Source organism: Psammomys obesus, unplaced genomic scaffold, assembly GCF_907164565.1.
Source record: "Psammomys obesus unplaced genomic scaffold, mPsaObe1.curated_primary_1811, whole genome shotgun sequence".
Lineage (NCBI taxonomy): Eukaryota > Metazoa > Chordata > Mammalia > Rodentia > Muridae > Psammomys > Psammomys obesus.
Genome location: NW_026592118.1, coordinates 22,171,250 through 22,190,325, shown reverse-complemented (window position 1 = coordinate 22,190,325; position 19,076 = coordinate 22,171,250). Strand labels below are relative to the sequence as shown.

At 36.1% G+C, this 19,076-nt stretch overlaps 1 protein-coding gene across 1 annotated transcript in view; it reads left to right on the top strand.

Moving 5' to 3' along the window:
- The first annotated feature begins 5,459 nt into the window (after nt 1–5,459).
- Sema3a (semaphorin 3A) overlaps nt 5,460–19,076 on the top strand; it is a 175,792-nt gene continuing 162,175 nt past the window's right edge. Inside the window, exon 1 of the mRNA XM_055612906.1 lies at nt 5,460–5,555. Within this exon, the coding sequence (XP_055468881.1) occupies nt 5,460–5,555 (96 nt within the window). The remainder of the gene's footprint in view (nt 5,556–19,076) is intronic.

Sequence of the window (19,076 nt, the reverse complement as noted above, 5' to 3'; positions counted from 1 at the left end):
ATGTGAATTCAATTAATGTAGGTAAGAGAATAATATCTACTTTGGAAATTTTTCTGCAGATCTGCCCAGCAGTGTCCCTTTAAGATTATATCAGTGTGTGGTCATGGAAAATATCAACAAATTGCACATGGATTATCAAATTAGTATGTCACTGGGCTTTCACTCAAGGTTATTAAAGCCTCCACAGATGTTACTCATTGTTCAAAAATGAAGTGCAATAACATTTCAAACTATGCAGTCATTTTATAACATGAAAAACACTCATACCTAGTAGTTACATATGTGTTTTTGCATGCAGAAAATACATACTCTAAAGTAGTATAAAATATTATGGAGTATCTCAGTCGAAGGGAATTTTAGCCAATTTCAATATTCAACAGGATCTTAATGGTCAGCATTACTTCTACTGTTGTTCAGAAGAGTGCATTTTTGCTGATGTACATATTCCTGGCAACGTTGAAATTGCATAGAGCGTTCAGTGACTTGATCAAAGTGCACCAGGCTGCAAAGCTTTGATGTTGATTGCTAATGTTTCAGGAATCCAAAGGAAAAAAAATAATAATCCCACACATGCATTTTAAATTAATGCTATCACCAATAATCCACATTTCAAATCTAGCTGTATTGTTGTAGAGAAAAAAAGGAGTTAAAAGTAAGAATTTGATAATGAAGCACTGTTAGTTTAGTTCTATGATAATGTTACACAGATATTTTCTAACAAACAAATGAAATTTCTTGAAAGGATTAGCACTATAGGTCAAAATGGAGAATTATGACTTCCAAATCAAATATATATATATATATATATATATATATATATATATATATATATATAAATTCCGCAGCCTAGGAACACAGCTGCTGAAAAGAATATTCAGAACTTCTGACATACATTTCGCGTCTTCTTGACACGTGTATCTTCAATGTATACAGGCTTATACATATACAAATTTTCCCACTGAAGCATGCCACACACATACATAGAATAAAAATACGCCTTTTACAAGTAATTCCTTTTCAACAATCTAGTCAATGTAAACTATGTGATAATACTATTTGTTTTTTGCTGATTTATTTTTTATTACAATTTATTCACTTTGTATCCTTGCTGTAGCTCCCTCTCTCATCTTATCCCAGTACTACTCTCCCTCCCTTTTCTCCTCCTAGGCCCCTCCCCAAGTCCACTGATAGGGAAGGTCCTCCTCCCTTACTGATTGACCCTTGCCTAACATGTCTCATCAGGACTGGGCTGCATCATCTTCCTCTGTGGTCTGGCAAGGATGCCCTGACCACCACCACAGGGGGGAGGTGATCAAAGAGCTGGCCATGGAGTTTAGGTCAGCCCCTGCTCCTTTTACTAGGTAACCACATGGAGACTGAGCTGCCTATGGGCTTAATCTGAGCAGGGGGTCTAGGTCCTCTCCATGCATAGTCCTTGGTTGGCACATTTGTCTCTGCAGGCCATGTGGGCCCAGGTTTTTTGGATCTGTTGTTCCCATTATGGTGCTCCTGTCCCCATCCAGGTCTTTCTATCTTCCCTTTCATAAGATTCCCTGCACTCTGCTCAAAGTTTGGCTAATGAGTCTCAGCATCTGCTTTGATACCCTGATGGGTAGAGTCTTTCAGAGTCCCTTTCTGGTAGTCTCCTGTCCTGTTCCCTGTCTTCTTCAGCTTCCAATGTCTATACTGTATGCCCTTCTGAACGAGGATTAACCCTCTTCCCTAGGGTCCTCCTTGCTGTTTAGCTTCTTTAGGACTATAGATTTTAGTATGTTTATCTTATATTATATGTATAATATCCACTTATAAATGACTATATACCATGCGTGTCTTTCTGCTTCTGGGATACCTCATTCAGGATGATCTTTTCTAGTTCCATCCATTTGCCTGCAAATTTTATGATTTCCTTCTTTTTAATTGCTGAGTAGTATTCCATTGTGTAAATATACCACAATTTCTGTATCCATTCTTCAATTAAGGGACATCTAGGTTTTTTTCCAGATTCTGATTATTATGAATAAAGCTGCTCTGAACATAGTTGAGCAAATGTCCTTTTTGTATGGTTGAGTATCTTTTGGATATAGCTGGATCTTAAGGTAGCATGATTCCTATTTTTCTGAGAAAGTACCAGATAGATTTTCAAAGTGGTTGTACAAGTTTACATTCCCACCAGCAGTGGAGGAGAGTTCCCCTTTCTCCATATCCTCTCCAACATGTATTATCACTTGAGTTTTTTTAATCTCAGCCATTCTGATGGGTGTAAGGTGAAATCTCAGGGTTGTTTTGATTTGCATTTCCCTGGTGACTAAAGATTTTGAACATTTCTTTAAGTGTTTCTTTGACATTCAATATTCCTCTATTGAGAATTCTGTTTAGCTCTGTACCCCATTTTTTTTATTGTATTACTTGTTTTGTTGGTGTTAACCTTCCTGAGTTCTTTATTTATTTTGGATATTAGCCCTCTCTCAGATGTAGGGTTGGTGAAGATCTTTTTACAGTTTGTAGGCTGTTGTTTTGTCCTGTTTACAGTGTTCTTTGCTTTGCAGAAGCTTTTTCAGTTTTACAAGGTCCCATTTATTGATTGTTGCTCTTAGAGCCTGTGCTGTTGGTATTCTGTTCAGGAAGTTGTCCCCTGTGCCAATGAGTTCAAGGCTCTTCCCCACTTTTTCTTCTAACAAATTTAGTGTGTCTGGTTTCATGTTGAGGTCATTTGCTTATAAAATTATGTAACAGTAACCTAAATTATTTTTTCTGGTAGATCATCTTGAATGTGTTTTTAACTCAGTCATAGAGTAGTTCAAAATAGCATCATGGCTTGAACCCTAATATTTGTAAAGTGTCATACTTTCAGAGATACATGATTACCTGTCTTGAGTAAATTTTGAGAATCTTACTGATTTACAAAGCTTGCTAAGGGAGCCTTCTATCAAGAATATGTCCAGGAACCACGTACTTCTCATAGTACAAGCAAAAGTGCTACTTATTGTTCAGAAAATCAGAAAACATAACCCTCAGCCTTTTCTTTCCATTTGCTTTGTATCAGCTTTATTGTCTAAGAATCAAGAATCTGATTTTGAAGAAGATTCTTACAAATTTAAAACTTTCAGTTTGAAAGAGTTGTTTAGAAAATTTTAAAAAACTAAAATTTGTATAACATCTTTAGGGGAAAGTGGGCCTAAAATGTTCAGACATTACATCATCCTTTCTTTTTTTTAAGCCGGCCTGAGAAACATTTGGGGCAGGTATTTTACATGTGGTCTGACAGAGGCAGAGAAAGATACAGATTCTTGCCAGTAGCCGCACCATAAATCATCTGTAGCGTTAAATACAGTGCTCAAAGCACAAACAGAGCTTTGGGATCCTTCATTCTTCCCATTAAGCTGGATAGAATTGAAAATAGAAACCATATTATACTGATTTAAACATAAGAAAAAGAATTTTTTTACCACAACGAGAACAAAAGCCATCTCATTAATAGTGTGTATACATTTTTATTAGAAAATTGACATCAAAGACATGCTTAGCGCATTTAAATTTTGACCTTTTCTTACCTCTCTCTATCATTTGAAAAGAAGGTAATGAGAGTGACGTGAAAACATGTAATGCAAACATAAAGAATAAATATGATAACCTCCACAGCCTGTGATTGTCTTCAAGATTAAGATTACCCCAATAAAAATTTTCACAGTGGAAAAGATAGCTGACTTATTGTCAGATTGATTTTTGTTGTGGTGTTCGAGAAGAATGAATTAACCCTGTCCAATGTTCACCAAATTCTTACCAGGTGCAAGCTCTATGGGCTAGAAGGTATAGAGTTTGATGAAAGCTAAAATACACTCCTATTCACACAGAAACTATGTGGTAAATAAAATGCATTGTTATAAAAATCTAATGGGAGTTGAGCACATTTGAATCTAATTAAAATAGACACTATTTTATGTAGTCCTGGATACGCTAGTCCAACCATATGAAGAATGCTGTATAATGGAAATCTTGCATGGAGAAGAGTGTTGATAGATAGGTCTTGTGTTGGAACTATGAGGTCACTGGTTTATATCCTGAGTAGAAAACCTGGACCTATTCCATGAAAAACAGCTGCTTTTGTAAAATGTCTTGCACACAAATGGAATTAAACAAGCTACTGTCATTTTAAGGATTCCACAGCTCTGAAAGACTGGTGGATGTATTAACTTACACATTTGAGATATGCTCAGCATGAAAATATGTTTCCTTGAAATATATTCATGACAGAAAGGGTTGGCCAAAATAATATTGATTTAGATATTTTTTCAAATTATTATCTCTGAAAGCTGACAATAAGTATTAAATGGCTTATGTTTCAGGGTTCAGTTATAGCCACATGAGTTAAATTCTAGGAAGCCATCCAAAATTTAAATTCAGACAATATGAATTAACTAATTTCAGCTGAATTAGAGATCAAATACTTAGTATGCTCATTTCATCACCCCCTCCAATGTTCTAATTATCTTTTGCTTTTTCACTTGGAAATGTGAACCTTGAAAAGCAGTCCAGACTTTTCTTACTGAAAATATAAATTATTATCATTGAAATCAATATGTATCAAAACCATAAATATGGTAGACCATGTTAAAGTACAAAGAAAGGGGTTTATTTGTTTTCAGAATAATAGCTTAGGCACTACTCATTGCTTTAAAATTACTTTCCTTAAAATATTTAAAAGCAGAAAAGTAACTCATAAATATAACTGTATTTTAATATTCAAGGTTGACATTAATATGTAGTTTACCCATAAATATTTATTAAAAATATATCTTATAAAAAGGGGTTCTTATCATAAATGACTAGAATGCTTTGTGTAGTAAAGTTTTATGTTCATAGCTAGGTCCCCAAAATGTGAATATGTTTATAAGTTCAAATATTTCTTCTTAACTGTTTTTGTTCAAGAATACCTAATTTCTGTGGGACATTAAAGAGAAATAGTTTATTTGGAGCAAGTAAACAATCATTTATTCTTTAGGATATTCGTTTCATCGGGTAAAAAAATGGGGCCACAGTTCTTAAATACAAGTAGCATGAGAAATATCTTCTTACCTTAAGACGTTTAAGGTTTTTGTTATTGTTGTTGTTTGTTTGTTTGCTAACCTATTTCCCTGCTCTATAATTTTTTGAATTATAGATGCCCGTGAGAAGGTAGAAGGGGGAATAAGCTGGATAATTAAAATTCATCATGTTTTTGAAACTTAAATTACATGTGTGTATCAAAGAAAATATACATGGGGGATAATGAACACAAAACAGTGAAAGGACAAACACAATTTACACAGGCACTAAAATGCATTTTAGGAAATATATGAGCCTTGCTTTGGGAAGAAAACAAGCACTTTTAAAAAAAATTGTTATTTCCTTGTCATCCCATGGTCCTAGAGGAGGCATTCTAAGTAGCTGATTAGCCTGCAGCAGGGTCTATTACATAAGGCATGCCGTTGTCCATCAGCGGCTCCGGCACCCTCAGTTTGGTGTCTCATGAGGAGCATGAGGAGCCTGCAGACGATGGGCCTTCTGCCATAGACCATGTCTGACTTCAAGTCTGTAAGTCTGTTCGCAGTTTGTACTTTTGTCACAGGAACATGTTCAACCGCATGAATCGGGGCTACCACAGCAACATCACTTACTGGTTCTTGACAGCTAATGAAGTGGCAGAGCCGGGTTGATAAACTCCAGAGCTTGAGGAGGGCTTGGCTAAACCTTGTTGTTGTTTTTGGTTTGGTTTGTGTATGTATGTGTGTGTGTGTGTGTGTGCTGATTTACTAAATGATGTAGAAGTTGTTCAGCTCATCAAAAATAAAATAACTATGAACTTTTAAATTAATATCTAGATTTACTTTTAAAGTAGGAGAATATTCTCAACCTTGAGTACTTGGGCATGAAAAATACTTTTAATGGCTAGCTCTTTGAAGACCTCCTTCTAATGGAGGAGAAGCCTTACCAGGCTACAGAGGAAGACAATGCAGCCAATCCTGATGAGACCTGATAGGCTAGGGTCAGAGGAAGGGGAGGAGGTCCTCCTCTATCAGTGGACTGGGGGAGGGGTATGGGAGGGGAAGAGGAAGAGAGGGCAGGACTGGGGGAGGGACGAAGGAGGGGGACTACAGCTGTGATACAAAGTGAATAAATCGTAATAAATTAAATAAATAAATAATGAAAAGTAAAACGCTTTTAATAAGAAAAGGTTGAGCTTTTTATTTGTTTTTGTTTTTTCTCAATTCTCTAATTCTCCGAGTTTCTATGACTTACCTACTTTTATCAGCCATGACATTTACCTTAATAAGAAACAAATGTCTGTTTCAAGAATTTCCTTAGGAAAAAAAACAGTTAAAAATGTTTTAAATCTTTAGAACTCCTATCAAAATGCAGTGCCTACTAGGGATATACACCAACACACATACCCAAGGCTTTGGAAATAAAAAGTACATAAACAGCTATTTTCCTAACACTTTGATAATTTGAGAAGAAGCTTATAAATAATAACAAACAGTTGATCTCCAGAAATACATATTTTTGTTTTACTTATATGAAGTTATTTTTCAACAATTTAATTCAAATTTTATTGATGACTCCAGCACAATAAAGAAAGGATTCGCAGAGGCTCTTTTGATTGTTTACATGGAAAAATAGTATGCATATGAAAGGGAAAAATTAAGGCGTCAGATGCCTAGTATTACATATTTGTTGGCTCACAGTGGAATTTCAGGGGGCTTCCTAGCACTTCACAGAACTTAATCACTTACTCTGCCTTTGAGAGGAGGCAGTTCTGTCCCTCATTATCCTCCACCCTGAGACTAGTGGGAGGGCCTCCATCTCAGTAAGAGCTGTGGCCTGCAGGGACTAAAAGGAGATCACATTTCGCTCTAAATGATGTTTACAATTTGTAATTCTAAAATTGTTAATAGTGCTTTGTTTTTGAAAAAGAATACAATCATATTTTTATGATGTGACTAAGGGAGTTCGATGCTTTGTTTTTCTCAAACGTTGAGGAAAAGGTAAATTGAGGTTTGAATTAGACCTTTCTCCTTATGGGAATAAATGTCTGTACATCTTTCACCAGCCTATAGAATCTTCACCGACTATTGTCCTGTCTAGCCCCGAGGTGTGCTTGATTTAATGGGTCCTGGGAGAGCAGGGATTTTTAGCAAACTAGCTGGTTTTTTAGCTTTATTCTGGGGACATATGAGATCTCCTTAGGGGTCTTAAAGCAAGCCTGGCTTACATTATATATTTTAATCCCAACATGGTTCTAAATATTGTCCAATTTTACAATATTATATTCACATCAGAAAGGATTTTAAAAATGAAATAGAACAATTTCAATATGCATTATTTTCTAATAAGCTAAATAAAATGTTTTGTTGTAGTTGTCCTGTGACAGCAAAATAAGTGTGTCATTGATCCTGTTTTTTTGCCTAATATTCATAGAAAGAGACCTAGATATAGGCTAACTTAAACTTACTCAAAACATCTAGGATACCATCATTTTTTCCTAGTTTTATTTGTATACGTAGAAAGTTATTCTCCAAGCCTGGTGACCTCAGTTTGATCCCTTAGACCTACATAGGAGAAGGAAAATGTAGATCCCCACAAGTTCTCTGACTTGTACACCAATATTGCCCATACATGTGCCCACATGCTTGCACACACACATACACACCAAACATAGACACATGTTCATGTAGCTAAACAGAAACAGACACAAAGATACACACATACATACACACAACACAGAAGGAAATAAATAAAATGTAACTTTGAAAATTTAATCAACTTATATCCAGGTTTTATTGTGGCATTTGACTGACTTCAACCTTTCAACCACTCAATAAATTGTGATAATTGTCTCTCACAAACGAAAACACACTGTTACAGAAAAAAAAATGTATAAAGTGACAACATAACTAAGGCATTATTATCACCCTAGTTAAAGCATCTGGCAACACACTGTAGCTTCCCTAGATATTCTTTGCTTTTGCTTTTAGTGGTTTCCATTGTGTTCCTCTCCCATGCATTTCCCATCCTGCTGCAGAGGCCTCTGATTCTGGGAAAGCCAGCATTCTTCATAATGAGAGAAGTTACTCCAGTGACAGGGCAGGACATAGCTGGGGTCTCTGCGAGTGCTCTCAGCAGCCCTCTCCCAGGCAAGGAATAAAGTAAGCAAGCAACAATTAATTTTGTGACTTTATTACTTCAGTCCTTGATTTTCTTCTCTCTTATTCTTTCTTTCTTCATTTTCCACCACTATTAGGGATTCAACATTATGCATTCCAGGAAAACAATCTACCATTGAGCTATATTTATCACCCTTTATTGAGTCTTGACTACATATCTCTGATTTTCTGAGTTTTCTGATTTGTCTCAAATTAAAAAAGAAAAACAATCTTAGATGAATAAAAACTAAAGTGTATAATTTCCAATATGACTATTCTTTCTAAGGTTTTAGTGTGTGTGTGTGTGTGTGTGTGTGTGTGTGTGTGTGTGTGTGTGAGTGAATGTGTATGCACAGAAGTGCACATGCCCTCATCATGACCAGAAATGACAGGTCCCTCTGGAGTTGGAGTTAGAGGAGTTTGTGATTTGTTCAGCATGGATACTGGGAACTGAACTTGGGCCATTTAGACGAGCAGGGCATTTTTCTAATCACTGAGCCATCTCTTTCCAAACATCCCAAACATGTTTGCTCTTAAATGAGGTCATTCTTGTCAATGAATAAAAAAGGCTTACCTTATAGTGCAAATATGTTAGAACATAAGCAATGAAACCTGCTAGATCCAGTGTTCAATTTCTTTCTTCAACCAAAGCTCAGCACTAGAATAATTCAGTTAGAGAGGTTTGTTTTATAAGAATGCCACTGTGTGGGCATGTGCAGCAGATAGAACACAACTGATGACTTATCATTTAATTTTCCACATGTGAATTGTTTTCAACAGCTTCTCTACAAGATGATAGAAGACACAATTTGTAAATGTCAGAAAACATGTTTTCTTATAGCCATGTAAAATCTAGTTATTTGAAGACACACTGAAACAGATGCTGTGTTTCATGTAAATTATTGGTCAGGAGTATTTGAAAAATTAGATTTTCCACTTCATGAAGCAGGCAAACACTCTCTTTGCTGCTGATGACACACAGTCTCTGTGCACTGGAACTCAGAACACCTGTAATACAGTAAATGAGACTAGACACCTGACAAACACTAATGAATAAATAAATAATAGCGTGGCATTCAGATTGAGGACTGAGATCTAATAATCTGAGGCAAGGCTTTGATCTCGCATTTTCTAAATGCTCTCAACATACATGCACTCATTGGCATATGCAAGCAGGCGCACAAAGACACACACATATATACACAAATGTGAATTTTCACCAGAGACTCTAACCTTAATTCCCAAAGACCAACCATCTCCCACAGAAAATAAGCAACCAATATCAGTGTATAGCTGCATTAACCACATTTGTAAACGTAAAAATATTAAGTTAGATTGTGGAATATTCATTTAGAGTGCTTTATTCTTCAAAGCATAAATAAAAATTGATACTACATTACTATTTTAAAATATTTCCAGTGTTCAATTTTTATCAGTATCTACTTACCAAAAACTAATCTATAACAGATATAAGATAGCAAAAAACTAGATTCTTTCCTAAAATATCTCCCCAAAATATTTACAACACTTGAACTTAGAGCCAGTAGACCCATGTTTATTCTTGACTTCTGAAGTTCCTCTCCACAGAAATACTCTGCTCTAAATAGGCTTATTCAGTTAAAGACCTAGGTCTCCAAAGCCCATGACTCTCTAATTAGTACTTCTTGTACTCTTGATTTGATTGTATGATCCTGTGACAACCGTTATTTCTAATGCATGCTCCTCAATATTCAGGCAGCTTACTGACTGCAAACAAACCCGTCCTACTTTGCGCTTTAATTTAAGCATGACTGCACATCAGAGAAAAGAGTAATAAAGACATGCTAACTTACAAGCCCCTCCTGGGAGAGGAAGATAGCTTCTAAATTTCCCCTGAATCACAAGAATGGGAAAATAAGCTAGAGGAGTAAAATGGCCACTGGAATGGTGGGAAGGCATGAGAACAGTCATAAAACATGGTAGCAAGGGACAATTAGATACTATAACTTCTGTCAGCACTGAGGCAAAGGAGCTGGGTGTCAGAGCTGTGATTTGTTTTGTTTTAATAAAACTGATTACTTTTTTAAAATTAAGCTCTGGTTAATTTATATGCTGGTGACTTGAAGAGTGTATTAAAGTTGTAAGAAACACTAAAGAGCCAGTCATGTTCCCACTGTTGCACACTGATGTCCAGTTTCACTGGCAAGAGAAAATTCTCAGAACTCTGGTCAAATAATTATTATGTGAAAAATAGCCAAAGTTTTTAAATAATTAAGATATTTTTTTTAAATTATGAATTGACCTTGGAAGTTAATATCTAACTAATGGAGAAACCTCGTCTACAGTTTGACTCACACACCAAAATCGTGGTCTTATTTGGTTTGTTCCAGATATTGCTATTAGTTATTTATTTGAGCCTTTGTTTCGTTCAAAAAGTAAAATATGCTCCAAGTATTATTTATTGAGACGTGCTCTTCTGTTGTGGGTTAATTCCATGCCATGAGCAATTTCTAGAGGAAGACCTACAAAAATAATGGAAAACAGCATATTTAACTCTAGCAGAAGGGATAAAGTGGTGAATTAGCTCCATGTTTTTAGAGCATTTTGTTGCATGAAGGAAGTATGATACCATTGTTGAGTCAGAGCACTCAGGTAAAGGGCTAGAATGGCTCTTGAAAGGTGATTTCCCTCTCTATTAGTAAGGATGGAAAAGACAGACATTTTAGGCCATAAAGAGTACTTTAACCATTGAGTTAATTTGAAATGATCCTATGTTCATACATTTATGAACATTCTTGGGTAGACTGAATGTAAGTATACATATGAAGTATTGATGAGTTACAAAATTACAAAAAAAAAAAAATGGGTGTAGAGAATTTACAAAGCCGGAATTACACAGATAATGAAAATCTATAGGGAAAGTATTTAGCAAGTAATATTGTTTCTGTGTTCTTGAGTTTATGTTTATGTGAATAAAGTTGATTGTTAAAATGTTGGCTATTCTCTGCCAGTTGAGGTGGCTTTGATGCTAGCACACAGGAGGCAGAGGCAAGCCCTTCTTTGAGTTAAAGGCCAACATGGTCCACAGAGTGACTGCCAGGAGAGCCAAGGATACACAGAAAAAGCCTATCTTGAAATAAACAAGCAAGCATACAAATAAACAAGTTTCTTCTTTGTTTTCTGGGAATGTTCTTGCTCTAGGTAAGTCTAAGGGCCGTGCTCTATCTTTTCTTCCGTGCACGACTCACTTTTTCTCCATGGCTCTCAGATCTCGTCTTTTATATTTATTTACTGGGTTCCACAGTTAGTATTCCTTTTACAGGGGAGATTTTGCAGGAAGAGAACATCTTTCAAGCGTCTATATTCAACTCTATTTTAATGTTTTATATACCTAGCTGTCTTTCATTTCTATGATTGAAATGAATAGGGAATGACCATAAACACCTTTCATTCTCATTAGCAACCTCATGGATTTGAGTAAAATTTGGTTGTATGTTCCCTTGATTTAGGAAGTTAGCAAGCATTGGTAATCTTATTTTCCTCATGAGTGCCTCTTCTTTCCTATACTGGCGGGACACATTTCCATGAGTGCTTTCCTTACATCTGACAATGAAAATGTGAGCTGGTGAGGAGGAGGATCTTCCAGCCTGGGTGTTATTTTGACTTGTACACACACTCTACAATCTTTAATAACTTTTAAAAAAACTTGTTTTTGTGGAAAGGCCCTTGTACTTCAGATTTTTTTTCCATCATTTTTGGCAATGTATATCTTTCTCATGAAGCATATTAAATTTGCTGTGAAACAACCTTGGCTTTACTCTGTTTTCATTCTACTTATTTATTAATTGGTATAAAAACTCACAATAAATACAGTCTGTGTGTGTGTGTGTGTGTGTGTGTGTGTGTATACACTGTGCGTATAACTAGACTGACTTCTGACCTGCATGCATTAATCATAATTCTGTGGCAGCCTCTGTCGCTTTAGCTCCACCTATTTCATCTATGAGTATTTTATCAATAAAGTTACAGCTACAGAGATTTTGTAAGATTTTTTCTAGAGTAAAAGAATTTGTAGATGAAACATCTATGGTTTAACTTTTGTTTACTAATTACATAAGACCTGGACTATATGGAGTTATGTACCAGTATTTCAAGATTTTATGTCAAATTATTTCATTTCCTTGTATTTCATATTATCTCTTGATAATTTGATATTCTGTTGCACTTTCATCTTTTTGTACTTTTCCTTTGCTTCTTGTGTTCTTGTCTCTCTGAACGCCCCAACCCCTTCTGAATGAGATGCAAGGAAGAAGACAGATTAGACATCTTAGTTATCTTAGTCATCCTTTCCCAGCATAAAGTACATGTGTTTTGTGGAAGGAGTCCTCTGGGGTCAGTGCATTTATTTGTAAACCTAGGGAGGAAGTTCAGTTAGTAAAAAGCTACAATTATTCAAGGAAAATGTTATGGGGAGTTAAACTCCACACTGCCAATGCAGTTGGAAGCAAGAGCAAACAAATTACTATGTTAAGTAAAACTGCCGTGATAGACTGCATTTTTGGATGATGAAAGGACTCTGACTTGTGTGGATCTCCTTGAGTGATACTTGCAACTGACTTAAAACATACGGAAAGTTAGTGATGTCAGTAATAGAAAGAACAAAAGGGGTGAGTTCAGTTAGATGGTGCAGAGACTAAGTTGTTTGTGCAACATCTAAACAGAGGTTTCTAGTAAGTCTTTGTTTGGTCTTTGGAGGGTAATCTGCCTTAGAAAGTATACATTTGAGGCACATCAAAATACTGCTCATGGTAAAACCCATAGTTGTAGATAAAATTGGCCACAGAGTTACTTTTCTGTAAAAAGACCAAGAACAGGGTAGATACAGTAATATAAATATTTAAGAGGCTGTTAACTAAAGTAAGTGACGTGATAGAGAGAGGAAACCAAACATCTCACTCATTAGCTTTAAATATTCTCCAAATGTACTCTTCTGAAAGACAGAGTGAAGGAAAATGGGGAGACCCTGATCTCTGATATCAGGTACAAACAGATATCTTCACTCTTTTTCATGCTTACTGTGTGATCTAGAATATTCATAATCAGCTAGCTGAAATGAGTCCTTCACTGAAACAAAAGAAATGAGAATTCTGCCTTACAGCATTGTAAAGTATTAATTCTTCTTTACATCATTCAGCAGCTTAGCTCTACTAGGCACTGTTAATGTCTTTCTCTTCTTATTTCATATGGTCTTTATTCATGTCCTGTACTTAGAATATTGCATTAATCCTTTTTTATTGTGATCCTGTTTTTGAGGTCAGATTTAAGTGACTAGCTTATTTTCCAAGGATTATCTTTCTCCCTTTAGCATTATTTTTCTTCTTCTTTAGATTCCTTAACACTTGGCATGCTCTTTTAATTGTCCTTTATTTAGTTTCTGCTCTCCCCAAGGCTATCTTACAGAATTTTTATCAAGGTTCTGTTGCCCGGCATATTCTACATACTTCTTAGCTGATGTCTCATGCCTACAAGGAAACATATATATGAATATATTCACTGAATTAGGATAATAACTATTAAAGATACAGAAGAAAAGAATTAGATCACATAGGGTTCAGTAGAAATAGGCAGGCACAGTGACCAGAATATAAGAGTTAGAGAATGGTGGACTGTGGGTTCTAGACCTGCCTGGTACAGGTTAAGGCATTATTAAAAATCAAATAATAATAATGATAATAACAATAATAATTTTTTATCACACACAAATGGGCCTTTCCTTGATGCCTTCCGTGGTCTTGGGCATTGTAAGATTCATCTCTTGCAATATAGATACTTGCTGCTTGCATATATTATAGTATCAAGAATCACAGCTGCCAGTCTGAGCTCAAAAATGGACCTTTACTCAATGCTCAGCTGAAAGCAGCTAGGTCCTTTATTAGGGGGTCAATCTAAGTTTTTAAAAAATGATTATTCATACCATCCACAAACATAGAGAACTGGCAGAGGAGGGTTGTGACGTAATTTCAGTGGGATTAAAGAGACTAGATATTAGACTATCAGCAAACATAAATAAGAGATGAAAGGGGTTGGAAACAAATTATGCCAAGCAAAGTGGGTAAGGTTGTTGTTTCCAGGTGTCACAGACCTTAGCGAAGACAGACAGCCAAGTCAAGTTTGCTTCTTGTTATTAAAATTAAAATACAGAGTTTTTGAAACATATTCTAGTAATACTTACCAAATTTATAAATTGAGAATATACACTAAGCCTCACCTATTAAATAAAAGCAAACAACCTCTGAAATGAGAAAATTCAGTGGCAGAAAAGGTAGTAGATAGAATCCTCAACAAAATTTATATTTCAGCAGTTTTTGCCAGCAAGAGTCTGTGGAAAGAATCTGCCTGCGGAAAGTTTTAAAGTGAGATATTTAATAACATAAAAGCCTGAAGTGAAAATAAAGTGAACTGATAATGATAGAAACTACCAGGGTTCCCCCCCCCCCCCGCTAACAGCATAACAAAAAGTTGAAAGACAAAGTAAGAAAAGACAGAAGAGGAGGGAGAGTATCTATGTAGGATGTGAACTTTTGTAACCCCACTGAACTTTACAACATTTACAAATATCTAGAGGTGGTCATCATTTAGTCAAAATGTTTTGGCATCTTATAGACCCAGTCTTTGATGATTTTTAAAAGGCATGTTTGTTATAAGGAAAGGACAAAGTTTAAGTCATGGGAAAAGTCCATGAGCCTAAACCCATCAATGAATACAAGTAATTCATTTGAGTCTAGCAACTTGTGGGGTCCTGGTATGCTTCCTGCTATAAAACTTGGAGGAATGGAGAGAAAGGAAAGGAGGGGGAGGGAGGGGGAGAATGAATTGGTTAGAAATGCAAAAGGTGGGGGACCAAAAATCCTTAGATGTAAAAGAGCAGCAAACAGGGGTTCTGCATCTCAATAAAAGAAGTTGAGTTCTGGTCAGTCTTGAATGTTTGAATGAATATTCACCTTACCACCTTTTTTCAGAATTTGACCTGTTCGTTAAAATGTAATCATGTGTGTAAATCTGTGTTTATTCTAAATATAATCAGAATGTCACAGAAACTATATAATTTTATTTTACAGGGGTGAATCATCATGTAAAAGTTTAAGAGAAATTACTCATTTTTATGATACATGTTAAAAAGTTTAAGGAATGGTAGCTTATAAAATCATCTTTCAGTATCTTAAGTAATGGCTTCTGGTGATTATGTTTTATGATTATTTTCTGTTTGCTTCTTTTCAAAGGAATCACAAGAAAATTGTGATAGAAAAGGAAGCAGGAAGGTAAATCAGGACACTTATAAACAGAAAAGGAGGTGTATTTGAATAGCTTGGGGTTTTCTGCGATGGGGATCTGAGGTTCATTCCGATGAGAGTTTAAATGGAAGTCTGTAGAATCTACAAGTCTGGGATTTCAGAAGGGCTGTTTTCAAAAGTTTAAAAGAGAATGTTAACTATCCATTATTGATTTCAATGCTGTTAAAAATGATAAAAAAAAAATGATTTTCCTACCAAGCCCCCTACATCTTTCTTCTTGTTGTCTACGTTTTCCTGGGCTGCAGTGTTGATAGCATTGCTCACTGGGTGTGGGCGCTATGGAATTACCATCACTGTAGTCTCCATCAAAATGTTCAACACATCATGGAAAATGTATAGTTCGCTGAAACTTACCTTTCAAACATTAGAAAAGAAACCTTCGATTATAGTCCTTCGATTGCTTCTCAGTATCGCAGGAGAAATGATGATGTCTCACAATGATACTAAGTTATAAGCCTAATAATTAATTCCACTACAAAAGCTTTAGTCCACTCAGATGCATTCTGGTCACACAAATACCCGGAAATAAATGTTGTTCTTAAAAATAGGCCATCAAATAGCTTCTTTAGGAGTACAGATTTTAGTGTGTTTATCCTATTTTTTGTCTAATATCCACTTATAAGTGAGTATATACCATGTGTGTCTTTCTGCTTCTGGGTTACCTCACTCAGGACGATCTTTTGTAGATCTATCCACTTGGCTGCAAATTTCATGATTTCCTTATTTTTAATAGCTGAGTAGTATTCCATTTTGTAAATATACTACAGATTCTGTATCTGTTCCTCAGTTGAGGGACACTTAGGTTGTTTTCAGAGTCTGGCTATTATGAAGAAAGCTGCTAAGAACATGGATGAGCAAATGTCCTTGTTGCCCACAGAGGAAAATAATGCAGCCAGTCCTGATGAGACTTGATAGGCTAGGGTCAGATAGAAGGGGAGGAGGACTAAAGGAAGGGCATAGGGGGAGAAAGGAGAGGTAGTGGGAACTGGTAAGAGACGAGGGAGGGGTTACAGCTGGGATACAAAATGCATTGTAATAAATAATAATAATAATAAAAACATGCCATCCGTTGCTATTTGATAAAGTGTGAGCACCGGAGAGACATGAAAAGTTAGAGGAACTTTACTCTGCATCTCACATTACGGAGAATTTGTTTTGGCTCCAACAGCAGTGTGTTTCCCTGTAAAGTTTAAGTAACAGAAATGAAGACAAAGTAGCCTGGAGTTGAAAACATTCACCGTTGACTGCACTTGAGTGTGTGAACATCTAAGAAAATATATTTAAACAAAGAGTACAGAATATTGAGAACCAGATTTGGGTGGAAGAAAGGGGCCTGATTTGAACTCAGGAATCCATATAGAAAGTTGATCTTGATTACTACATGAGGGTCAGGAAAAGATTCTTTTCTGCATATCTTTGCCAAAGGCTTTTATTAGAGTAATTTAGGAATAATGGGCTGATATATTTAGAACAATGAAAAATAATTTATTTCTACTCAGGAAAATACTCTTTTTTAATGAACGTAATTCACAGGCCAATTTTTAAATGTGTTGTTTGTTTCCAGGGTGATTTCATATGTGAGCTACCAGAAACTTAATTGTCTGTATGTTAGAAATGCATAATTCTTGCCAAACTTATATTCAGCGAGTAACATAGTTTTCAGTTGGAAGGATCCTTTCATTGTTTTAAATTATAGTGTACAAAGTCATCCTCATTATTTTGAATTGATATATAAAATAACAAAAATACTTCATTTTTCTTAAAATGAAGACTGTGCCAAGGCCACATATGTAATAATATTACATGTACTTTCAGCATTAGTATACAACATTGTGTATACTTTTTATTACTTATTTCTTCCCTGTATGAAATTACCAGAGTTAATGTTAGCCCCTGGTTTAGTTTGAATAGGGTGTCCTCAACCCTTTTGTGTTGAAGACTTAGTCTCCAGGAGGAGAAGTCACACATTGAGAAGGAGCTAGGCTACGATGGCTAGGACTAAATCCGTGCATTCATTTACTGATGGATTCATACTGTGACAGCCCTGGGTGTGGCATGGAAGATTGGAGGCAGGGCCTGGATGTAGATATTACATCGTTGAGGGAATACCTTCGAAGGATGCGTCTTGCCGCTCGTCCTTTCTGACACCCTTGCCCCACCCCCACCCCCGGGGGCAGCACCAGGTGAGCAGCATTCCCTGCTGTGCCTTTCACCCATGATGCCTTTTTCCTGCCATGGTCCTAAAAGAAATGAAACCAACAGAACATGAATTGCCACCTGTGAAACCGTTAGTCCAAATATATCCTCCCTTACGTCGTTTTGCTAAGGCATCTGTCACAGTGGTGAAGTGTGTAATACAGAGCTCTTGGTAAGACAGATGAAAGTGTATTATTTAAAGTACATTCCGTATGGGCCCTAATCCCTATGATCAGGCATACTTATATGTAATTCCTACTTGTACTTACAGCCAATCTTTAATTGAGTGTGTACTATGTAAACGGCCTTTCTATCATCATCTTCTTAATAATCCTGGGGAGACATATCATTCATCCCATCTTGTATAATACTGAGGTCCAATGGGTAAAGAATTGTTTGTAGGGTGCCTTCCTAATACAAAGGTGCTCTGGCGATGTCCTTCTCTTATAACAGGATAACTTCACACAAAATTAGCAATTATTTTTCTTCTAATTTCTTATACTTGGGACTTACAGCTCTCTCATGCATTTCCTATGTGTTTGTAATCAAGATCCGTGTTTTAGATGAACCTGCCATCATTGCTTATTTATTCTTAAAACTGATTTAGGCTGAGCTGATGTTTTTTTGTTTGTTTGTTTGTTTGGTTGGTTGGTTGGTTTTGGTTTTTTGAGACCTCGTTTTTCTGTGTAGCCCTGGTTCTCCTGGAACTCACTCTGTAAACCACACTGGCCTTGACCTCAGGGATCCACGTGCCTCTGCCTCTGCCCCTCCAGTGCTAAGATTAAAGGCAAGTACCACCACTACCCAGTTTGAGCTCATGTTCTAAGTTTGTTTGACTACACATAAATTTGGACTCCCTGGCCACAGGGTATGCTATAGTTTTTAAAATTAGAGAGAAAAGTGAGGTGGATTGTAAGAGTAGATGCCATTTTTAAAGATACCATGTATTTGTAGGAGTCACCAACAATGGCATCAAAGGCCAAAGAGTGCATGAAAGAAGATGATGTGTTCCTGCATTCCAGAGGACAAGGATAGGTACAATAGGGTACCCTAATTGGAAATGACTCTGGCCCTGACCTAATATTAATATAATATATATGTGTATGTATATAGTATACATATATAGTAGAAAGGTAGAGACATAGATAAACCAAGGCAATCTATAACATGCCTAGGTTTGCTTTGTTTTGTTTTGTTTTCCTGTGCATTGTGGGTTAAGGAAGAGACAATGTTTGTTGCTATTTCTTTCCTAGGAAAAACCTGTGTTTTATAGATTCACATTTAAATATCTTGTTATTTGCATTAAGTATGTTCCGGAAGAACACTGGACACAAATTTAGGGCCTAGTTTGTAGCACTGCAGTATTTTT